The sequence below is a fragment of the Giraffa tippelskirchi genome, chromosome 12 (genome assembly GCF_054371585.1).
Source record: "Giraffa tippelskirchi isolate mGirTip1 chromosome 12, T2T-mGirTip1v1.2.pri, whole genome shotgun sequence".
Taxonomy (NCBI): Eukaryota; Metazoa; Chordata; class Mammalia; order Artiodactyla; family Giraffidae; genus Giraffa; species Giraffa tippelskirchi.
In genome coordinates this window covers 10,791,919-10,817,357 of record NC_137286.1, presented here as the reverse complement: position 1 = coordinate 10,817,357, position 25,439 = coordinate 10,791,919, and the positions used below count along the sequence as shown (strand labels likewise).

General features: G+C 45.8%; 1 protein-coding gene across 1 annotated transcript; it reads right to left on the bottom strand.

The window, feature by feature from the left end:
* Nucleotides 1–2,007: 2,007 nt before the first annotated feature.
* Nucleotides 2,008–24,610, bottom strand: SERPINA6 (serpin family A member 6). Its single transcript, XM_081548113.1, has 5 exons — nucleotides 24,541–24,610; nucleotides 14,864–15,492; nucleotides 8,710–8,980; nucleotides 3,949–4,096; nucleotides 2,008–2,322 (listed from the first exon to the last, which is right to left on the bottom strand). Exons 2-5 carry the CDS (start codon nucleotides 15,471–15,473, stop codon nucleotides 2,137–2,139), a joined length of 1,215 nt encoding a protein of 404 aa, XP_081404239.1. The 5' UTR covers nucleotides 15,474–15,492; nucleotides 24,541–24,610; the 3' UTR covers nucleotides 2,008–2,136.
* Nucleotides 24,611–25,439: the final 829 nt, after the last annotated feature.

Sequence of the window (25,439 nt, the reverse complement as noted above, 5' to 3'; positions counted from 1 at the left end):
AGTATGTGTGTGCACAGACATGCGTATACACACCTTGCACCTGCTAGTAGGTGATGAAGCATATTGTCCAACTATTATGTTGAAAAGTTCCTTGGACTGATTCTTTTTCTCCCCTTTAATGTAGTTATATTATCTATTTGAAATATGTTTGAATTCATTTGTTTTCTTTTCACTTGGTTTTAGGGCTTTCCTCATTTGTTCATTTAATTTTATTTTTGAATATACAGAATATTAACATTATTCTAAAAGTCTAAACCATATAAGAAGGTCGATGAAGAGAAGTGCTATTCCTTACCCCCAATCTCTTCCACTCTGTCCTCCTCCTTCCCTTCCAAGTAACCATTTAATTAGCTTCTAGTTTATCCTTCTTTTTACAAGGACCCACTGGCATTCGCTGGAGAAGGAAATGGCACCCCACTCCAGTACTCTTGCCTGGAAAATCCCATGGACGGAGGAGCCTGGTAGGCTGCAGTCCATGCGGTCCTGAAGAGTCGGACATGACTGAGCAACTTCACTTTAACTTTTCACTTTTATACATTGGAAAAGGAAATGGCAACCCACTTCAGTGTTCTTGCCTGGAGAATCCCAGGGACGGGGGAGCCTGGTGGGCTGCTGTCTATGGGGTCGCACAGAGTCGGACACAAGTGAAGTGACTTAGCAGCAGCAACTGGCATTCACACTAGCAGTGTATGAAAATGACTGCCTACAACCAGTAGAGTGTCCTGTAAAGCTCTCACATTTTTGCCAATCTGGTGAATAGGAAATGGTATCTCAATGTAGTTTTAATTTGCATTTTTCTTATCAATGAGGTTGAACATATTTTCACATGTTGAAACACCACATATTAGGGATATTAGCTCTTTATCAGTGACATATTTTGCAAATATCTTCTCTCAGGTTTTCACTTCTGTTGACTTTGCTTATGAATTTTTGACCAAATAATTAAAAATATTTTATATGGGCAAATTTCTCAATCCTTTAAAAAATTTCATCCGGACTTTGAGTCATGGTAGGGAAGCCTTTTTCTCTACCTAAATTACAGAGAAATTTACCCATGTTTTCTTCTAGTACTTATATAGTTCTTTCTTATTTTTCATTTAGGTCTCTGATTCTTAGTTTATTCTTATGTGTGAAGAATGAGTCTAATTGTATCCTTTTCATTTTTCAAATGGCTATTCAGTTGTCCCAATAATATTTACTTAAAAGTCTTTCTTTCAGTTCAGTTCAGTCACTCAGTTGTGTCCGATTCTTTGTGACCCCATGAACCGCAGCATGCCAGGCCTCCCTGTCCATCACCAACTCCCGGAGTTTACCCAAACCCAGGTCCCTCGAGTCGGTGATGCTATCCAACCATCTCATCCTCTGTCGTCCCCTTCTCCTCCTGCCCCAATCCTTCCCAGCATTAGGGTCTTTTCAAATGAGTCAGCTCTTCGCATCGGGTGGCCAAAGTATTGGAGTTTCAGCTTCAACATCAGTCCTTCCAATGAACACCCAGGACTGATCTCCTTTAGGATGGACTGGTTGGATCCTCTTGCATTCCAGGGGACTCTCAAAAGTCTTCTCCAACACCACAGTTCAAAAGCATCAATATGTCCTAGTTTCCATCTAGAAACATCTTATTTCTCTGTAAAGAACTACTTAAAATTTTTCTTTAGTGAAGGTGGTAAGCTTCCTCAGCTCTTATTTCTCTGAAAAACCCCTTTATTTTGTCTTGAAGGATTTTTTTTGTTGTTTTTCGCTTTTTGAGAGATATGACACTTCCCCCCCAGCACTTTAAATACATCTTTCTGTTGTGTTTTGACTTGGACGATTCCTTCTTTTTAAACTTTTTACTTAGAAATAATTTCAAACTGACAAAAGTTTACAAAAATAATAATGTTTCCATAGACCTTTCTCAGTGCTTCCACATATCACATAACCATAGGACAAGGATCAAAACCAGAAAATTACATCGGCACAGTATTATATTGATATTACTCAATGTATCAACCCCTTCAACCACACTTGTCAGCAGTCGCAATGACAGTTATTTATTACAAGAGGGGAACCTGGGGAGGACTAGGGGGGACCTTCCCACCCTTTCTGTGGGGTCTGGGTGCCCGAGGCAGACGCAGCTTGGCTCCTGGGAGTGCACCCTTAGGTCGGATTCACAACCTTGCCCAGGAAGAGGCTGCTCCACGTGAAGTCGTCGAAAATCATGATGATGAAGGGCCGGTTGAAGCGGAGGGCGAGCGGCTCGGGCGCTGCGCTCAGGCTGACCCGGGTCGGGGCGGCCGCCTCCAAGCCCTTCTCATCGACCTGCAGCGCGGCCTTATGGACCACCTGGTGGGAACAGACCCGGCGTGGAGGATGAGCACTGCTGCCTGGGCGGAGCTTTCCGAGCTCTATCGCTTCAGCTCCTCCCACCCTCCGTTTTCTGGACTGCGAAGCTGAGGCTCTGAGAAGGGCACTTACTGATTCTTCATCTATGTGGCAGCCCAGGACTAGCGCCAGAATCTGTCCACCTCCCGGACCCAGGTCACACCTAGACTGCCTCCCTAGAAAACCAGCAGGTGGAGCCCACCAGTGGAGATAAAAGGACTTGGGGCTGAAACTGGACTTCAGTATCCATATTGGGCGTCCCTTACTGGGTCCTGGGCTGGTGGACGGAGACCTGGTTCCCTCTTCACTCTGCCAGTAAATACGAGGGTTCGATTTATGCAAAAGGCTTGTACTCACTCTGTAGGGGAAAGGGTCATCTGTGACTTCTCAAACATCCCTAGTTATAATCAAAATTAAAAGATATTCTCAAGCCAGTAAAACTCTTGAGTGGCTTGTATCAAAAGCCTTGGACAGATCAGAACTGGCTGATTAAATAACACCACCTATGGGATAAGATGGCTTCCCGGGTGGCTCAGCGGAGAATCTGCCTGCCAATGCAGGAGATGCAGGTTAGACCCCCGGGTAGGGAAGAGCCCCTGGAGAAGAAAATGGCAACCCACTCCAGTATTCTTGCTGGGGAAAACCCCATGGACAGAGGAGCCTAGCGGGCTCCATGGGGTTCAAGGAGTCAGACATAACTTAGCAACTAAACAACAACAGCAAAGGGACAGGACTCGCATGGATGGAGCAGCTGGGAATCAGAGGCTGAGAGCGCTCTGTAATTAGGCCCACATGGCTAGGCAGAAGCTGAGCTGGGCTAGGAACCCCTGCAGCGTGTCCTGGGAATATGAGGTTTTGAGTCATATGTTAGCCTATTTACGCTTCTGTGACCTCGATGAGTCATTCACTCTCCCAGAGATTCCTCCTCTGAGAAACTGGGGTTGCAGCCACCTTGTAAGGAGGTAGCAGTTCGACTGAGTCCTTCACACACAGGCACTGTTGAGTGCATACTGTGTGCCAGGCATCACAATGGTCAAAGTCTGTGAGCAGGAGGGCAGGGGCTGCTGTCAGTCTCCTGTTCCCTCTCTCTCTCTCTCTCTCTCTTTTTTTTTTTTTTGGCATCCACAGGATGGTAAGATCCTGCAAGGGCAGGGCCATGTCTGAGGCATCCCTAGTGTCTAGCCCAGGTGGGGACACATAGAACTTGTTCAGTAATATTTTCTGAGTGAATGAGTGACAGAACCTAAAGCTGAAGGATGGAGATTCGGTGTGATCTCATGCAGACCTTTCCTTTTGCTAGCAGTCCTGCCATGACAACTTTGTCTTCCGCAGAGCCCCCTCTGTGTGGCCTGGGAGAATAGGTGGATGCTGGACTGTGCTACTGGTTTGTCCCCAGCTTCGTGTGTGACCTTAGGAAGGTCACGTTCTTTCTGAGCCTCCGTTTAGCCTGTTGTAAACTGGAGGCTTGGAGAAGACCTCTCAGCCTGGGGTCTAGTGACCTGTTCATGAATAGGCTCCGTGTTGCTTATTATTGTTTGTACTGTGAGTTTTGGTACAGGGGGAAGAAGGGGCGGTAAAGACACTTACCTTTGACACCTTTGGCAGGGCCTCTTGGGTGATGCCTGAGAAATGTGTCCGGTTGCTGAGCATGTCTGCAATGCCCATGTCCCCCATGATGCCCCCAAGGTCGTAGGCTCCAGAGATGGAGATCTTTGGGATGTACAGGTCCACCTGGCTGCTCAGGTAAGCAGATGGGGTTAGACTTTCCTGGGCTGGGCCTGGCCAGCCAGACTGCTGTTTCCCCTGGGATCCCCTTGCCTCCCCGCTGGACCTGCTCTTTGGGGACAGGGGAAAGGACAGGGCAGGAGGCAGGATCTGCCTCTCCCTCCAGCACACAGGCAGCTTCTTCTTGGGCCTGTAAATTGCAAAGTCCTTTCTTCTCAGCTCTTTCTTGGAGCTGATTCCACTCAATCCAGCTAAACTCCTGGACCCTAAAGGAACGAGTCTCTAAAGTAGTCCTTGTGGACAAGAGAAATAAGAGCAAAAATAAAACAATAGGATCAAATAAAACTTATATGCTTTTGCACAGCAATGGAAACCATAAACAAAATGAAAAGATAGCCTATGGGCTAGGAGCAAATATTTGCAAATGATGCTACCAACAGGGCTTAATTTCCAAAATATACAAACAGCTCATACAACTCAATATCAAAAATTCAAATAACCCAATCAAAAAATGAGCAGAAGACCTATATAGACATTTTTCCAAAAAAGATATACAGATGACTAACAGGCACATGAAAAGATGCTCAACATCACTAATTATTAGAGAAATGCAGACCAAAACCACAATGAGATGTCACCTCACACTAGTCAGAATGGCTATCATTAAAAAAGTCTATAAATAATAAATCTATAAATGCTAGAGAGGGCGTGGAGAAAAGGAAACCTTCCTACAGCATCAGTGGGAATGTAAATTGGTCCAGCCACTTTGGAAAACAATATGGCGTTTCCTTAAAACACTAAAAAGTTACCATATGATCCAGCAATCCCACCCCCAGGCATATATTCAGAGAAAACTCTTAATTAGAAAGGATAGATGTACCCCTATATTCATTGCCACACTCTTTATAATAGCCAACACAACCTAAGTGTCCTTCAACAGATGAATGGATAAAGAAGATGTGGTATATATATACAATGGAATATTAGCCAGCCATGAAAAAGAAAGAAAGAATGCCATTTGCAGCAACATGGATGGACCTAGAGAATATCATACTAAGTGAAATAAGTCAGATAGCAAAAGGCAAATACTATATGATATAATTTATATGTGGAATCTAAAAAATAATACAAATGAATTTATTTATAAGGCAGAAAGAGTCTCACAGACATAGTAAACAAACATTGTTACCAAAAGGGAAGGGGTGGGAGGGATAAATTAGGAGTATGGGATTAACAGATACACACTACTGTAGGTAAATTAGATAAACAACAAGGATTTACTGTATAGTACAGGTGACTATATTCATTATCTTGTAACAACCTATAGTGGGAAAGAATGATAAAAGGATATATATAACTGAATCACTTTGCTGTACACCTGAAACTAACACAATATTGCATATCAACTGTACTTTAATTTTAAAAAGAAAAAAAAATGTCCTGTGGTCCCACAAGCATTCCCTGGCAGAAATGGAGGAGTGGAGGGAACAGGCAGCTGGGAGCAGCAGTCCTGGCCCCAGCCATGCTGCTAATGCTGTGTGGCTTTAGCCAAGTCCCAGCCCTCTCTGTGGTTGTCCTCATCTACACCACACGGGGGAGAGAAGATGCCTGGAACCCTGAGGTCAGCGATAGGGCACGCGCTGTCCAGTGGGGAAGGGAAGGCCGGAGACCTCTGCATTGAGCACAAGCCGCCCTGGGGACACCTGGCGGCTGGCAACCTGAGGATCTGAGGAGGAACCCAAGGCCAATGAGTTGTGGGACTTATCTAGATGAGAAATAGCAACAGAAGGTAAGGGAGGCAGAACCATACCAGGCAGCTCCTGGCTCACCTTCCTGACCTCCTTTACCTCGCCTAATCTGTGCAGCCTTACAAAGTGGAGTCAACATCTTCAATTTCCAGATTGAGAGACTGAAACTCAAAGAGAGGCTGAGGAATTTCTCCAAAGTCACACCCCTGGGAAGCAGCAGGACTGTGAAGAAGCCAGGACTTGTTGCCTCGAAGCCCCATCGCCCCACCCCAAGAGCTGTCCCCATGACCTGCCGGCAGCAGGCAGGTGACAGCCAAGCAAGGGGACCCAGGGAAGGCCCTCGCGAGAGCACCTTGTGAGTGGGGCCCAGGAGCTTCCAGTGGGAGGCGGGGTATCAGCTGGGCTCTGAAGGCTCCTGAGCTCGGATGCACTGGACAGTGTGGTGGGGAAGGGGGCGGTGACGCTGGGAGTGGTGAGGAGGGAGAAATGGCCACGTGAGTGTGGAGGGGAGGAGCCGTGGGTGACATCGTTGGGATCAAGTAGATGCCCAACCACGTATGATGTCTAAAGGTGCAAAGTTTTACCTTGAATGTTTATTTTTTTTAAATCTAGAAGGAAATGGCACGTGTTACTGATGAATGTTGTTTTAAGTATTTTAGTTTAGAGATTATTTTTGGAGTAAAGAGAAAGGGTATCCTTTGTCTTATTTTCAACACATCAGGGTTTAGAATTTGGATCCCAGAGCATTATCACCACCTGGTGGGGCTGTACCTGAATTACAGAATCCCTTCGAGGGGTGAGAGTGAGGGATGGGATGGTTGACCAGAAAAATTGGCAAATGGATCCCTACTATTGACCAAACATATGGGGCTTCCCCAATGGCTCAAGCAGTAAGAATCCAGCTGCAATGCAGGAGACACGGGTTTGATCCTTGTGTTGGGAAGATCCCCTGGAGGAGGAAATGGCAACCCACTCTAGTATTCTTGGCTGGAAAATCCCATGGACAGAGGAACCTGGCATTCATTGGGTTGCAGAGTGTTGGACATGACTGAGCACATGATGGAGGGATGGATGAATGGACCAAACATGGGCTCACACTAAGAATACCTTCCATGGCCCCCATGTGGCTCTGGGGATCACTCTGGAACACAGAGCTGACCACAGCACTCTTCCCTGAAAGAGAATGCCCTAGACTTCCCGTCCACTCGTGGAAGTGGATTAACCTCTCCAGAAGCACCAGCACTCAGCAGCTCTCCAAGAGGATCATTTATAATAAAAAGAGTCCCAAACCATGGAACACAAAGCCTATGTCTATAACAAAGTAGAAGAGCTTCTTTCTAGATTTTTCTGCCTGCAGAATTCTTGGATTACCAAGTTCATCTGAGAGGGATTTGGCTTATCCTCTGCTGCTGACGGTGCTCGGGTCCTCGCCTCTCCGGCTTGGCTGGTGCTGTTACCTCTTCCACCCACGATCCTGGGGTGCTTCGTGCTGGCTGAACTTCTACTCAGGCTTAAGGCTCAGTTCAAAGAGAAAGCCTTCTGCTCTGCAGTCCCCCAGTTTCCCGGGGCAGAGTCCGGTTTCCCACCCTCCCCCGAGTTTTATACATTATGCCTCTCCTTCCCTCTCTTGCTCTGACAGAGCTTACATCACTGTACCACTAATAATTCCACTAGAATCTGCTTTCTTCTCTAGAGTACATCCCTTCTGCTTAGCCTAGTGCATCGTACATAGCAGTTGCTTCCATATATGGATACTGAATGAATGGAAGAATGAATGAATGACATGGTGCCTGGCCCACGAGCCTTCTCGAGAGACTCTAGATCCAAGTGCAGCTTCCTTCTCCTACAGCCCCTCTCCCCTTTGAGTCTGCATCCTGTCCCCCACCAGCTCTCATGTTGATTGGTTCATGCACAGACAAAACTCCCATCTCCCAAGAGTGAGGACTGTCTTCTCGAGAACATCTGCTCCCTCCTCCAAGGTGAGGATCAGGGCTGGACACAAGCTTGACTATAATTTTGATTTCCCTGTAGCTCAGGGGCTCCTGGGAAAAATGAGTTTATTATGTACTTATGTCCTTACTTGTTTACTGATTGGTTGATTGATGGAAGAAGCATTAGATCCCTCAAGAGATTTAACCATTCATAGGGTTTGTGTGTTTCCCTGATAGCTCAGCGGGTAAAGAATCTGCCTGCAATGCAGGAGACCCTGGTTCAATTCCTGGGTCGGGAAGATCTGCTGGAGAAGGGATAGGCTAGCCTCTCCAGTATTCTTGGGCTTCCCTTGTGGCTCAGCCGGTAAAGAATCCACCTGCAATGCGGGAGGCCTGGGTTCAATCCCTGGTTGGGAAGATCCCCTGGAGAAGAGAAAGGCTGCCCACTCCAGTATTCTGGCCTGGAGAATTCCATGGACTGCACAGTCCATAGGGTCACAAAGAGTCAGACACAACTGAGGGACTTTCACTTTCAGGCTTTGCGTTTGTTCCAGGGTGGGTACCGTGGTCAGTTTCATTATGTATTTTTGTGGTCTCTCAGGAATCTTTAGCAGTGCTCAGTGGCGGGTAAGCAAGATAATAGAATGGATCAGTGTGGGCTGGTGAACTCAGTTTAAGGAAAAGATGAAAGATGTGATAACACAGGGGGTGGCTATTAACTTCCTGGTTAAGAAGGACCTCCCTTTGTGGAATGCCCCAGAGCATCCCCGTGTCAATCAACAGGTGGATAAACAAGTGTGACTTCTAGGTCAGAGAACCCAACACACAGGGAAATAATAAGCCCTGGAGGGCAAGTCTAGGGGTAGGAGGATAGCTAGATGGATCCCTTCTCTACTCGCCCCACTTTCTGGGAACTGCAGAAACTCAGTTGGCTAAGGGCTTACCTGATGGTTAGAGACTTGGACCACCTCTGAATGGTGTCCCGGCTGAGCTCGGTGATGACCGAGTCCATCTTCCCCTTGACTGGGAGGACGAAGAAGACAGTCTCATTGCCCGTATAGTCCATCTGTACCAGCTGGCAGGGGAGCACCGAGTCGTTCAGGTACTTGATGGTGTTCGACTGGAACATCATGGGCACCTTCACTGTGGTTGTCTCGTTCACGTAGAAGTTCTCTTCTCTGGTGCTTTCCAGGTTGAAGGAGTGTGCCCACGTGCCTGGGGAGAGGAGGAAAGGGGAGGGGAGAAAACAGGCCTGTGAGAGCAGGAGGGAAACACAGCTTGGGTGGCACCCAAGCACCAGGGATGACTACCAAGCAAGTTATGTAGTGGCCTCCTCAACCTGGAAGGTCCTCACCAGGGGTGCTGGAATTTTGTGCTAGGATGTGAAATTCCCAGAGGTGTAAAGCCTGCTCCATCCTCCTTTGGGATATACTGAGGATTAGTATGCTTTCTGAGACTGACTTCTAAAAACGGAAGGAGAGAGAAAACAGAGAATGCCGGTCCTGGCATTTGGGAGTAGGATTCAGTAAACTAGACTTTGGATCAAGTGGATCTTGGATTGGAGGGCTCTGGAAGTAGTGCTGGGGGAACTGATCAATCATTCCATCCTCACCCCCTGATGTCCTGGCCACAGATGCACAGCAGGCAGCCTGGTCACCCAGTCAGTTGTACCCACTTTCCTGCAGGAGGCTCCTCCCCTCCTGAGTGGCCCCAAGGGCCATAGTACCTTTCCTAGAGACAGGATCAGGGTAAGATGAGTCCTTCAAGGTCTCAGACTCCCACCCCCAGCTGGACTCATATCCCCTTCACCACGTTCCACAATAGCATCATGCAATCTGTTTGTCCCTCTTGTGATGGGGAACTCACTACTGTAATTGATGGGACTTTCCACTACTGGTCAGTACTGATGGGAAGGAAGTTGCTCCTTGTGAAAGTCACTCAGTCATGTACGACTCTTTGTGACCCCGTGGACTGTAGCCCACCAGGCTCCTGTGTCCATGGAATTCCCCAGGCAAGAATACTGGAGTGGGTAACTGTTCCCTTCTCCAGGGGATCTTCCTGACCCAGGGATTGAACCCAGGTCTCCCACACTGCAGGTGGATTCTTTACATCTGAGCCACTGGAGTTGCTCCTTAGATGAAGCTAAAGCCTGCCTGATGGTAATGCCTGCCTGCTGAACCTGTTCAGCCCTTGAGTTTATTCCAGGCAACTCCAAGTCCTCTTGGAGATGACAGATTTTTGGATATTTAGACACAGGCTGGACTTCCCTGGTGGCTCAGACGGTAAAGAGTCTGCCTACAATGCGGGAGACCCGGGTTCAATCCCTGGGTTGGGAAGATCTCTTGGAGAAGGAAATAGCAACCCACTCCAGTATTCTTGCCTGGAAAATCCCATGGGCGGAGGATCCTGGTAGGCTACTGTTCATGGGGTCGCAAAGAGTCGGGCATGACTGAGCGACTTCACTTTCACTTTTCACTTGCAGACGTGGGTTGAGTCTCACCAGGGCCTCCTTGGCTCTAGGTTGTCTCTCCAGGTCTGGAGATGAATGAGGATCCTGAGTCCAGCAGACCCCAGGTGTTCTGGCTGCTCTTGACCTCCAACCCAGAAACCCTTGTGAGGTCACTGTTTCCCAACTGAGGCTGCCTGAAGGTGGCCAGAGCGTAGCCCCAAGCAGACCATTCTCCATCCGTCCACCTGTGGGTTCTCTGGACCACGAGGCCAAAACTCTTGGTTCTGAGCCAGCCTCAGCACCCTGGAAGGGCTTCATAGGGAGATGACAGGCAGAAGCCAGAGGATGCAGCGTAAAGAGCAATGGATGCAGATCCTGGAGACTCAGGGACTGTTCCTGGTCCATCTCTCATGACTGAGGCTGTCTCACAGTACGTGAGATAATTTATGGGCTCTCAAGACATCCTATGGGCTTCCCTGGTGACTCAGTGGTAAAGAATCTGCCTGCCAGTGCAGAAGACACGGGTTTGATCTCTGGGTCCAGAAGATCCCCTGGAGAAAGAAATGGCAACCCACTCCAGTATTCTTGCTTGGAGAATCCCGCGGACGGAGCAGCCTGGGGGACTACAGTCCATGGGGTTGCAAGAGTCAGACATGACTTAGTGACTAAACAAAAACAAAGGAAGTCTGGACTCAGAATTAAAGGGGTGTGTGTTTTGTGGCCAATGGCTCCAATTCACAGCCCAAAAAATGTGGGTGAAGTATTTTTTGGTGCTAGGTTTTTCATCCTTAAAAGTTTGCTGTGCGGTTTTTACTGAGTATTTCTTTTCTAGAAGCAAGTGTATCATGTATCCAGCTTGGTGGAAAACCAAATACAGAATGCCATCTAACCTCTACTTTAAGGGATTTTTTTCTTGAAAATTCCTATGAATTTATGAAGGGAAATTGGAGACACCAAGGACGAGTCCCCGAAAGATCTTTCAACAATATTTCTAATGTTCTCCAAAAAAGAGCTGTTAAGAAGTTTCCTAAGTAAGGAAAACAGCAGGGACACTGTCCATGTCCTAAGTTTAGTGATGAGAGCCACACCATTCTTCATTTCTGTTATTATCCTGGCTTGCTGGAAACAGTTCAGGGTACCTCACAGCTTAAACAGGGGCTTGTTAATTAGCTTTGCTTTATCATAGAAAATCTGTGTATAATCAAGCAGCCCACACTCCTGTCAACGTCTGCTCTTCTTTCAGATGTTCAAACTCTTTCTGATTTTATTACCAGGAACTATTATTTCCTATCAACTCAGCCCCATTGTGGTCATGAGAATGCTTGTGAGAGCAAAGCCCTGTGTCAAATGACACCCTGTCAGCCCCTGTCCTGCCAGCTGTCTCTATGTCTCCCCTTAGGCTCAAGAGGGTCCTCTCTCTACTGGTGTTGCAGAACCTCTATGAGCCACTATTGAGTTCCTTGTATGTGCCAAGCACCATGCAAAGGCACTAGGGTCCCCAAAGAGATGAGGATGCCATGCATAAGAGTGAATAGTCTAGTGGGAGACACGGCCTGGAGAATTCATGAGAGCATCCAGAAACATTTCCAGGCAAATATTCCTAGACTCCTTGGTCCTCCCATGGTTAAGTATAAAGAATACCGTCTTTTGATTGGGATCACAAACGATCCTGAATAGCCAAAGCCATATTGAGAAAGGAGGAAGTTGGAAGCATCACTCCTCCTGATTTCAAACTGTGTTATAAAGCTATAGTAGTCAGAACTGTATGGTACAGGCATAAAAACAGACACATCGATCAATGGAACAGAACTGAAAGCCTAAAATAACCCCTCACATATATCGTCAGCTAATATATGACAAGGGAACCAAGAATACTCAAGGGGAAAGATAATCTCTTCAATAAATGGAGCCGAGGAAAGGATATTCATGTACAAAAGAATGAAATTGGACACCTATCTTACATCATTTACAAAAATTAACTTGAAATGTGTTAAAGACTTAAATGTAAGACCTGAAACCATAAAACTCCTAGAAGAAAATTTAGGGGAAAAGAAGATTTTTGACATTAATCTTAGCTATGATTTTTTTTTTTTTGGATAAGATAGCAAAATCACAAGCAACAGAGGGAAAAATAAACCAGTGGGATCACATCAAACCAAAAACCTTCTGCATAGCGAAGGATATAGTCAACAAAGTAAAAAGGCAACCTATGGAATGGAATTAAATACATGTTTGCAAAACATATATTAGATAAGGGGAGTAATATCCAAAAAAATGTAAGAAACTCATCCAACTCAATATCAAAAGAAGCCTCAAATAATCAAATTTAAAACTGAACAGAGGACTTGAATGGATATTTTTTTCCCAAAGAAGATGAAATACAAATGGCCCATGGAAGCAACATCCATCAGCAGACGAATGGATAAGAAAGTTGTGGTACATGTACACAATGGAATATTACTCAGCCATTAAAAAGAATGCATTTAAATCAGTTCTAATGAGGTGGATGAAACTGGAGCCTATTATACAGAGTGAAGTAAGTCAGAAAGAAAAACACCAATACAGTATATTAACGCATATATATATGAAATTTAGAAAGATGGTGACAATGACCCTATATGTGAGACAGCAAAAGAGACACAGATGTAAAGAGCAGTCTTTTGGACTCTGTGGGAGAAGGTGAGGTGGGATGATTTGAGAGAATAGCATTGAAACATATATATTATCATATGTGAAACAGATCGCCACTCCAGGTTCGATGCCTGAGACAGGGTGCTCAGGGCTGGTGCACTGGGATGACCCTGAGGGATGGGATGGAGAGGGAGGTAAGGGGGGTTCAGGATGGGGAACATATGTACACCCATGGCTGATTCATGTCAATGTATGGCAAAAACCACTATAATATTGTAAAGTAATTAGCCTCCAATTAAAATAAATATTTGGCTGTATAAATAAATATAAATAATCATAAAAAAATACAAATGGCCAATAAGTACAAGGAAATGTGCTTAACACCACTAATCACCAGGGAAATGCAAATCAAAATCACAATGAGATGATTGCATCACACCTGTCAGAATGACTATTATTGAAAAGAAAATAAATGCTGGTGAGGATGTGGGGAACCCTCGTGCCTTGTTGGTGGCAACGTAAATTGGTGCAGCCATTATGGAAAACAGCATGGTGGTTCCTCAAAAAATTAAAACTAGAACTACCACATGATCCAGCAACTCCATTTCTAGGAATTATCAGAAAGAAATGAACCCAGTATATTGAAGAGATACCTGCACTCCCATGTTCATTGATGCATTATTCACAATAGCCATGTTTCCAAGATGTGGAAACAATTTAAGTGTCCATTGATAAATGAATGAATAAAGAAAAGTGCATTTATATTCACACACACACACACACACACACACACACTGATTGGAATATTATTCAGCCCTAAAAAGAAGGAAATGTTGCCATTTGTGACAACATGGATGAATCTTGAAGGCATTATGCTAAGTGAAATAAGTCAGACAGAGAAAGACAAATACTGTCTGCTGTCACTTATATGTGGAATCTAAAAGCATAGAACTTACAGAAACAGGGAATAGAATGATGGGAGAAATGGGTGAAGGTGGTCAAAGGTACAAACTTCCAGTTACAAAATGAGTAAGTTTCAGGAATCTAATGTACAGCATGTTGACTATAGTTAATAACACTGTAGGGGCTTCCCTGGCAGCTCAGATGGTAAAGAATCTGTCTGCAATGCAGGAGCCCTGGGATTGATCCCCGGGTCGGGAAGATCCCCTGGAGAAGGGCATGGCAACCCACTCCAATATTCTTGCCTGGAGAATCCCACGGGCAGAGGTGCCTGACGGGCTACCCTCCACGGGGTTGCAAAGAGTCAGACACGACTGAGTGACTGACACACTAACACTAACATAAACTTAAAAGTTGCTGAGAGAGCGGATGTTAAAATTCTCAAAACACACATACAAGTGACTAGCCTAAAATTTGTGCTATTTAAGCTACCAAAGTTTAGTATATCCCCAAGCTGCCTATTCATAGAAATGATTGGGGGAGGGAGGCCTTGTTAAAGATACAAATTCTAGAACATTCTTGCTGCAGTTTTGCTCCAGTAGATCTGGCATGGGCACTGGGATCTGTCATTTTAACAGGACTCTGTGGTGATTTTTATGGACAGGCACTTTGGAAAATCTTGCTCCAAGTTGGTGAGGAGGGGCTGTGGTTTGACTGAGAGGGGTCTTGGTCAGAGCTGGCTTGGGAAGTGTTTAAAAGGCCATCTGGAGGTTCCTGAGAGTGTGGGCTGTGTGTCTGGTTCTAGGCTGTATTTCCAGCCCTTGCCCAAGTGCCTGACTCTCAGTCAGAACTTGGCCAATATCTGTAGACCATGAGGCACTCAGAGGGTTCATGGTTACATTTGTGGACCTTGAACCAACCTGCAAGAGTGTGGGCAAGCTGTTCTTCTGATGTCATTTTGGTCCTTGGTGAGGGTGATATAATTCACTTTTCTAATAGGATCATGGTGAAAATGGAGACTCTTCAGACATGCATGTGCTTTGTAAGATCAAAGACTTTGCCTAAGAGTACACTCCGGGTTTTGATGGCTTTAACTGAATAGGATGGGTGAGGGGTACCTTTAAAAAAGATGTAGTTGACCAGGATGAGCATGGCTGAGCTATCTGACTCTGAGAACAAGTCCACGATATTCCCTTGTGTCTTATTCTTGATATACTCGTTGATTTGTCTGCTGGCTCCTGCCCAGTCCTGAAAATCTGTGGTCAAGGCCTCCAGCTCATAGTAATGCTTGGTGTCTGCTGAGAATGACTCCAGCAGCTTCAGGCTGTGGTCAAGGAACAAGGCATTGCCCATGGTCATTTCCAAGGTGGTGTTTGACTCCCTGAGGAGGTGGTGGAGATGCCGGAAGGCCCGGTGGATCTGAGCTTCGGACATCTCAGTAAGGTTGAAGCCCAGGCCTTGGAGAAGCTGCTCCCGTGTGTAGCCTCTGGCACCCAGGGACAGCATAGCTAAGGCCGTGGAGATGCTCACAGGGGAGATGAAGACATTCTTGCCTGGAGCTGAGGCCACTAAGTGCTTATACAGGGTAAAGGCAAAGTCAACGTTGTTTGGAGCCAAGTCCCGGTGAGGGTTCCTTGTGCTCATATCAGTGTCAGAGCCCTTAGCCTGGACGGTCCAGAGCCCACTGGTAGACAGCCAGAGGAGACAGGTGTACAGGGCAGGCAGCATTGTCCAGGATGGCCAGGTCCTGCAAGATCAGAAATGCTCATTAGAAGACGTGGGTCCTCCGAGGCAGCGGGGCATGGTGAGCAGTAGGCAGAAGCCCCAGCGAAGACCCCACTCAAGCTCCAATTTCTTCTTCTACATTGGCTGTGTGACCTGGGGCAAGTCAGAACTCTGAGCCTCGATTTCCTCACCTGAAAGTATGAACTGCACCTGCTATGATTTTCAAATACCAAACCAGGTGCCCAAAATATTGCTTCACCACCAACAACAAAGTATAAAGGATTATTTTGATTTTAGGTAGGCAGAATAGATGCTCAGAAAGGTTAAATACCCACTCAATTAATACATTCAAAGTACTGAAAGAAAAAAACTATCAACCAAGAATACTCTATCAGTCAAAACTGTCCTTCAAAAGTGAGGGAGAAACTAAGACATTTCCAGATAAACTAAAGCTGAGGCAGCTTATTACCACTAGACCTCTCCTATGAGAAGTGCTAGAGGGTGTACTTCTGGTTAAAATGAAAGCACACCAGAAAGTAAATAGATTCTGTAAGAAGAAGTAAAGATCTCTGCAAAAGGTAAATATATGAGCAAGTGTAAAAACTAGTATAATTTTGACTTGTAATTCCACTTGTTTATATTTTCTATATGATTTAAAAGAGTGACTCATAAATTGTAATTATTCATGTATCTTTTTGGACACAAATGAATAAAGATGTAATTTGTGACTTAAATAACTGAAAGGATATGGGAATGGAACTATATAAGAGCAGTTTTTTATGTTACTGAAGATGATCTGGCATAAAGTCAAATGAGAGTATTATAACTTTACCATATTAAATGTAATTTCCATCAAAACCTGAAAAGAAATAGTTACAGAGTGTGCACAGAGAGGGGCTTCCCTGCTAGCTCAGCTAGTAAAGAATATGCCTGCAATGCAGGAGACCCCAGTTCAATTCCTGGGTCAGGAAGATCCGCTGAAGAAGGGATATGCTACCCATTCAAGTATTCTTGGGCTTCCCTGGTAGCTCAGATGGTAAAGAATCTGTTTGCAATGTGGGAGACCTGGGTTCAATCTCTGGGTTGGGAAGATCCCCTGGAGGAGGGCGTGGCAGCCCACACCAATATTCTTGCCTGAAGGATCCCATGGACAGAGGAGCCTGGCGGTACAGTCCATGGGGTCACAAGGAGTTGGACACAGCTGAGCACCGCACAGCACATGCACAGAGGGAAGTGAGAAGGTAATTAAAACCCTTCCTTTGTATTAAGGAATATAAATCTTCCTATGTGATCCAGAAAATCAGCTAAACACAAAAAAAATATATTAGTAATGCAGGAAATAAAGGACAAAAAAGCTATAAGGCATATAGAAAGCAAATAGGAAAATGACAGAGTAGTTCCTCAATAAAGGACAAAAAAAGCTATAAGGCATATAGAAAGCAAATAGGAAAATGACAGAGTAGTTCCTCCATATGAGTAATTAATGTAGATGGATACAACTCTCCAGTCAGAAAACAGAGATTGACAGCATATTAAAAAGCAGAGACATTACTTTGCCAACAAAGGTCCACCTAGTCAAAGCTATGTTTTTTCCAGTAGTCATGTATGGATGTGAGAGTTGGACTATAAAGAAAGCTGAGCAGTGAAGAATTGATGCTTTTAAACTGTGGTGTTGGAGAAGACTCCTGAGAGTCCCTTGGAGAGCAAGGAGATCCAACCAGTCCATCCTAAAGGAAATCAGTCCTAAATATTCATTGGAAGGACTGATGCTGAAGCTGAAGCTCCAATACTTCGGCCACCTGATTGGAAGAACTGACTCATTTGAAAAAGACCCTGATGCTGGGACAGATTGAAGGCTGGCAGAGAAGGGGATGACAGAGGATGAGATGGTTGGATGGCTTAATAGACATGAGTTTGAGTAAGCTCCGGGAGTTGGTGATGGACAGAGAGGCATGGTGTGCTGCAGTCCATGGGGTTGCAAAGAGTCGGACATGACTGAGCAACTGAACTGATACCCAAATGGTCTAGTGGTTTTCCCTACTTTCTTCAATTTAAGTCTGAATTTGGCAATAAGGAGTTCATGATCTGAGCCACAGTCATCTCCTGGTCTTGTATTTGCTGACCGTATAGAGCTTCTCCATCTTCACCTGCAAAGAATATAATCAATCTGATTTCGGTATTGACCATCTGGGGATGTCTATGTGTAGAGTCTTCTCTTGTGTTGTTGGACGAGGGTGTTTATTATGACCAATGCGTTCTCTTGGCAAAACTCTTTATTAACCTTTGTCCTGCTTCATTCTGTACTCCAAGGCCAAATTTGCCTGTTACTCCAGGTGTTTCTTGACCTCCCACTTTTGCATTCCAGTTCCCTATAATGTGGAGAAGGAAATGGCAACCCACTCCAGTACTCTTGCCTGGAAAATCCCTTGGATGGAGAAGCCTGGTAGGCTACAGTCCACGGGGTCGCAAAGAGTTGGACACAACTAAGTGACTTCACTCACTCACTCCCTATAATGAAAAGGACGTCTTTTTCGGGTGTTAGTTCTAGAAGGTCTTGTAGGTCTTCATAGAACCATTCAACTTCAACTTCTTCAGTATTACTGGTCGGGGCATAGACTTGTAATACTGTGATATTGAATGGTTTGCCTTGGAAACAAACAGAGATCATTCTGCCATTTTTCAGATTGCATCCAAGTACTGCATTTCAGACTCGTTTGTTGACTATGATGTCACTCATCTCACACACTAGTAAAGTAATGCTCAAAATTCTCCAAGCCAGGCATCATCAATACGTGAACCATGAACTTCCAGATGTTCAAGCTGGTTTTAGAAAAGGCAGAAGAACCAGAGATCAAATTGCCAATATCCGCTGGATCATCGAAAAAGCAAGAGAGTACCAGAAAAACATCTATTTCTGCTTTATTGACTATGCCAAAGCCTTTGACTGTGTGGATCACAATAAACTGGGGAAAATTCTGAAAGAGATGGGAATACCAGACCATCTGACCTGTCTCTTGAGAAACCTGTATGCAGGTCAGGAAGCAACAGTTAGAACTGGACATGGAACAACAGACTGGTTCCAAATAGGAAAAGGAGTATGTCAAGGCTGTATATTGTCACCCTGCTTATTTAACTTATATGCAGAGTACATCATGAGAAACGCTGGGCTGGAAGAAACACAAGCTGGAATCAAGATTGCCAGGAGAAATATCAATAACCTCAGATATGCAGATGACACCATCCTTAATGGCAGAAAGTGAAGAAGAACTAAAGAGCCTCTTGATGAAAGTGAAAGAGGAGAGTGAAAAAGTTGGCTTAAAGCTCAACGTTCAGAAAACTAAGATCATGGCATCTGGTCCCATCACTTCATGGGAAATAGATGGGGAAACAGTGGAAACAGTGGCAGACTTTATTTTTTTGGGCTCCAAAATCACTGCAGATGGTGATTGCAGCCATGAAATTAAAAGACGCTTACTTCTTGGAAGGAAGGTTATGGCCCACCTAGATAGCATATTTAAAAGCAGAGACATTACTTTGCCAACAAAGGTCCGTCTAGTCAAGGCTATGGTTTTTCCAGCGGTCATGTATGGATGTGAGAGTTGGACGGTGAAGAAAGCTGAGCGCCGCAGAATTGATGCTTTTGAACTGTGGTGTTGGAGAAGACTCTTGAGAGTCCCTTGGACTGCAAGGAGATCCAATCACTCCATCCTAAAGGAGATCAGTCCTGGGTGTTCATTGGAAGGACTGATGTTGAAGCTGAAACTCCAATACTTTGGCCACCTCATGCAAAGAGTTGACTCATTGGAAAAGACTCTAATGCTGGGAAGGATTGGGGGCAGGAGGAGAAGGGGACGACAGAGGATGAGATGGTTGGATGGCATCACCGACTCGATGGACATGGGTTTGGGTGGACTCCGGGAGTTGGTGATGGACAGGGAGGCCTGGCGTGCTGCAATTCATGGGGTCGCAAAGAGTCAGACACGACTGAGCGACTGAACTGGACTGAACTACTCCGTTTCTTCTAAGGGATCCCTGCCCACAGTAGTAGATACAATGGTCATCTGAGGTAAATTCACCCATTCCAGTCCATTTTAGTTCGCTGATTCCTAAAACGTTGATATTCACTCTTGCCATCTCCTGTTTGACCACTTCCAATTTGCCTTGATTCTTGGACCTAACATTCCAGCTTCCTATGCAGTATTGCTCTTTACAACATTGGACTTTACTTCCATCACCCATCACATCCACAACTGGAGTTGTTTTTGCTTGGCTCCATCTCTTCATTCTTTCTGGAATTATTTCTCCACTGATCTTCAGTAGCATATTGGGCACCTACTGCCCTGGGGTTTTCATCTTTCAGTGTCTTATCTTTTTGCCTTTTCATACTGCTGATGGGGTTCTCAAGGCAAGAATACTGAAGTGGTTTGCATTCCCTTCTCCAGTGGACCACGTTTTGTCAGAACTCTCCACCATGACCTGTCTGTCTTGGGTGGCCCTACATGGCATGGCTCATAGTTTCACTGAGTTAGATAAGGTTGTGGTCCATGTGATCAGATTGGTTAGTTTTCTGTGATTGTGGTTTTCAGTCTGTCTGCCCTCTGATGGAGAAGGATAAGCAGCTTATGGAAGCTTCCTGATGGGAGAGACTGACTGTGGAGGAAACTGGATCTTGTTCTGACGGGCGGGGCCATGCTCAATAAATCTTTAATCCAATTTTCTGTTGATGGGTGGGGCTGTGTTCCCTCCCTGTTAGTTGACCTGAGGCCAAACTACGGTGGAGGTAATGAAGATAATGGAGACCTCCTTCAAAAGGTCCCATGCATGCACTGCTGCATTCAGTGCCCCCAACCCTGCAGCAGGCCACTGCTGACCCGTACCTCCTCAGGAGACACTCAAACACAGTTCTGTCTCAGGGTCCTGGTGAGCACAAGGTTTGTTACTACCTATATCACAGAAATTTTTTTAAAATTATGAGAATACTATGAAAAAATTGAAAGTTACACACCAAAAAATTGGATAAACTAGATGAAATGGAAAATTTATAGAAACACAAAACACAGCAAAATTAAACCACAAAGGAACAGGAAATCTGAATAGACTTATAAGTAGCCAGGAAATTGAATCAGTAATTGAAAACCTCCCGACAAAGAAAACCCTCAACAAAATGTTAGCAAATAGCATTCAGCACCATGGTAGAAGGATGTTACACTATGTCTAAGTGGGATTTATTCCTGGAATGCAAGATCAGAATGGCCATCATTAAGAAATCTACAAACAATAAATGCTGGAGACCGTGTGGAGAAAAGGGAACCCTCTTACAGTGTTGGTGGGAATGTAAATTGGTCCAGACTATAGAGCACAGCATGGAGATTCCTTAAAAAACTAAAAATAGAGCTCCCATATGATGCAGAAATCCCATTCCTGACCATATATCCAGAGAAAACCATAATTCAAAAAGATGCATACCTCAGCATTCACTGAAGCACTATTTACAGTAGTCAGGACATGTCCTTTGACAGAGGAATGGATAAAGATGTGGTACATATATGCAACAGGATATCACTCAGCCATAAAAAGACTGAAATGATGCCATTTGCTTCAACATGGATGGACCAACAGACTGACATACTGAGTGAAGTAAATCAGACACAGACAAATATCATATGATATTCCTTATATATGGAATCTAAAAAAAAAATGGTACAAATGAACTTACATAGGGTCACAGATACAGAAAACACACTTATGGTTACCTGGCGGGAAAGTGAGGGAGAAGGGATAAATGGGGAGCTTGGGATTAATATACAAACACTACTACTATAAAATAGCTAACTAAGAAGAACCTACTGTATAGCCCAGGAGACTCTACTCAATACTTCGTAGTGAACTACATGGGAAAAGAAGCTAAAAAAAGAGTGGATACTTGTGTATGTATAACTGATTCACTTTGCTGTACAGCAGAAATTAACACACCATTGTACATCAACTATACTCCACTAAAAATTTAAAATAAATAAAAAGTGAAGGATATAATAGTGATGAACAGCCAGATAAAGAGAGTAAGGCAAGGTCTAGAGGGGTCTGAAGCACAGGGGCTCTTGTCCCTGTGGCTTGTATGTATACCACCCTCTCGCCCATGTACATTCAGAAGCTCTCTGAACCCCACACCTTTGGCATGCTTATGGAGGCGGGGTTGATCATGAACTTAATCTCCAGCCCTCGCCCTTTCCTGCAGGCTGGGGCTGAAAGTTCCAAGTCCCAGTCGTGACTTGGTCTTTCAGGTGACCAGCCCCCATCCTGAGGTCATCCAAGAGGTCACCCAGCATCTCCTCATTAGAGCAAAGGACACTGCTGTCACCCAGGAAATGCCAAGGGATTTTGGAGCTCTGCCTCAGGAAGCAGGGTCAAAGACCAAATACTCGAACAAAAGATGCTTCTAGCGTTCTTATCACTTAGGGAATTACAAGGGTTTTAGGAACTCGATGCTAGGAACCAGGGACAGAGATGAGTATGTCTCCTGCATTGCAGGCAGATTCTTTACTGACTGAGCCACATGAGAGCCCTACAACAGTCAAGTTCATAGAAATGGAAGGTAGGTTAGTAGTTAACAGCACTGGGGGTGTGGAGTGGGGAAATGGAGAGTTAGGGTTTAATGGGTAGAGTTTCAATTTACGATGATGAAAAAGTCCTGCAAATGGATGGTGGTGATGGTTACAGAAAAATGCGAATGTACCTGATATCAGAGAACTGCACACTTAAACCTGGTTGAAAGGCTCAATCTTTATATATCTTACCACAATAAAAAATTAATTATAAGCCATTAAAAATGTTTGGTAAGACGATTCCAAAAAATACAGCCAAGGTCAGAATCAGTAAGCAGACACTCTATGTGCAAGGCCAGTGGTCCCGAGTCCTGTGCTTTATGGAATGCCCCCGTATTCCTATAAAGGAAGGATGCTTATAGGAGAAGCAGGTCCCCCTGCACCACCCCACCTACAGGACTAGCTATGCTGGGAGGGGGCTCGGAACCCACAATGAAACCAGTCCCCCAGGAGAATGCGTGCACATTGAGGGTGGGAGTCACTAGTCTGCTCCAGAACACATCCTGAGGCCCTTTACTGGCCCACGGCAAACCCAGAACTTCATGAGAACCTCTCTTTGAGCCCCCTTCAACCCCTCTGCCTGCCTCCCTCCACGTGGTGGAAATACAACTCCTGTTCCTGGCTTCTTGGCTTTGATAAGAACCTCCCCCCCTCCCTGCCCAGTTGCCTGGCTTACAGACAATTTCCATTTTCCTGCGTTTCATAGCAGACCAAGTCAGATGGAGATCTCAGCACAATCTTTATGACCCAGGTGACCTGGGTGCACTGTTTAAACTCTGCCCGTTTCATTGATATAAAATAGAGTTGATAACAGCACCGACCCCTGGCCTGGCCTGTTTGACCATCTGCACTTCTGGGGTCTGTCCTTTCCTCCAGTTTCAGAACACAGCCCAAGGTTGGGACTTGGCATCCCTCCCAGTTGTCCCTCCTCCCCTACCTGAGCTCCACGCCTCCTGCTCACCTCCTGCCAACCTTTCTTTCCTCTGCAGCCAGGGTATGTTTCCAGAATCAAGTGGATGGGCCAGTCTCCTGTAGAAAAGCGGTCAGGGACTCCCGTTGCTCCCAGGCAGGGCTGATCCTCACTAACATTGCCCAGAGAGTCCTGCCTCACCCCCCAACCCCAAATCTGGCCCCTTGAAATCTCAGTCACAGCAACACTGTGTCTCTTGGGGTGTTCTCCCAGCACGTACCAGACTTTCATCCCTCTGCCTGGGTCACGCCAGGGAGGTCATCCCATTCTCCAATGTTTGCAAAGCCTGACTCTGGCCTAAGAACTGGAGACAAAGATGGGCCAGTTCCAGTCCTGCCCCATGTGGCTCTACTCGCTGCACTCTGTTGGCCTGTCCCTTCCCTGTCATGCCTGGATCACTCCCTCACCTCCTCCAGGAAGCCCTCCTCTGTGCTTCTCTCTGTCACTGCCCCTGTCAGACTGTAGTGAGATCTTTGCTTCAGTCCTGGCCATCTCCACACTCGTCTTTGGTCCCTTCTTGGGCAAGGACCCGATGCAGTTCACAGCCTGGAATGGGATGGGCTTGCCCCCAGTAGAAGTTCTTCTCTCTTCCCTTCTCTTCCTGCTGTCTCTGAGATTTCACGCCTCATCCCCTCCTGTGCTCATCCTCCAAGATGGGGATTAAATCTCTACCCACCTCACAAGACTGTTGTGAATATCAGCCACAGTTGTTAACAGTGCTTTCTTTAATGACCTCACTTGCTGGGTCATCCCGAGTCCATTGTACAGATGAGAAAACTGAGGCCCAGGGCGTGACAGCTGAAATTCCAAGCCCAGCCGTCTGACTGCATAGCTTGTGTTCTGCCTTTCTCTAGCGTGAAAACCCAGCAACGTAAAAATGCAGAGTATCAATATTATCCATGAATTTCATTTCATGTCCTCCTTGTCCCTCATTTTTGAAGTTGCACACACAGTACACACCCATTGTGTTCTCTATTTTTCTAGATGCTCTGTACAAGTCAGGCACAGTCCTAGGCCCTGTGCATTTAAACCTCGAACCGTGTGCTGTGATGCTGGTAGTTCCATTCTATCTGCAGGATCCTTGCCCCAGGTCATCCAGGGAGGAGGTGTGTGCAGCTTTGTAGGGTCCAGTCTGTGCTGGGTCACCTGGGCACCGCCCTCCGCTGCCTGTGTCCCCCGGCAGGGGCGCTCTGTTGAGCTGATCCATCCCAGCTCTCAGACTCTGTCTCAGAGGCTGTTAATGGCTGTCTGGCTGGCCTTAGGGGCGTTGTGTGATAGCTGGGAATGGCTCTTAGCTCTGAGTCAACTCCTGCAAGACAGGAGCCCAGGAAAAATCAAAACCCCTGTGGGTGACCCACAGACTCTGGAAAACCCTCTCTAGGGTTGTCTCCTGTCACTGCTGGTTGCCCTAAGGCTCCATGCCCCATTTAAAAAAAAAATTCAAGTAAGAAGGACGCAGTCATGGCTTGGTTCTGGAGGCCGGGCAGCTGTTACTCACGGTCTGCAGTGGGCTCAGGCTGCAACTGCTGGCTTGGTCCTGCTGTCCTGGATCATGTCATGTGTACAGTAAGCCAGCGGGGCCGCTGCTGCTAAATCCTGTTGGCCAGCTTCCCAGCTGGTTAATGGTTAGAGGCGGGCCAGTGGCCTTCACCATTTGGTGGCCCCTCCCCCCAGTCATTAACCAATGGGAGCCTTTTCCAGGAAATTTAAGTAAACACAGCAATGCTGCAAATTAACTTTATTCCACATTTAATCCCCTGAGTTTTGATTTTTTAATAGCAAAATGCAGCTGGAGTTACGTCAGGGTTTGTGGTTGCCTGGGTGGCAGCGGGCGCAAAAGCCACAGGTGTCTTTAATCAGCATGATGGTGCTCACACCTGTGAAGAACCAGGCGCTGAGCTTGGGCCGGGAATGAGTCCAGCCCAGAAGGTCCTACCTTCAAGGGGGCAGTAGTGTGAGGGAAAGATAGACGTGGAATAAAAGCAGAGGAGTGCTTCCTGTGGATTTTCTTATTTAATCCTCATGACTCTATGAAGCAGATACTATTATTATTACTATTCTCTAGACGAGGAAGGAGAAGGCAATGGCACCCCACTCCAGTCCTCTTGCCTGGAAAATCCCATGGACGGAGGAGCCTGGTGGGCTTCCGTCTATGGGGTCGCACAGAGTCGGACACGACTGAAGCGACTTAGCAGCAGCAGCAGCAGCAGCAGACGAGGAAACTGAGGCGCATCGAGCTTAAGGGAGCTGCTCTTGAGATTCAAATCCAAGACCAATCAACTCTGAAACCTAGCACCTTCCCTTCCCTCTCCCCTACATTTTTATTCATCAGCTCTCTTTTGACTGCAGGTGACAGACCCAACTCAAACAGCTTTATAGCAGAAAAGAATTTATACT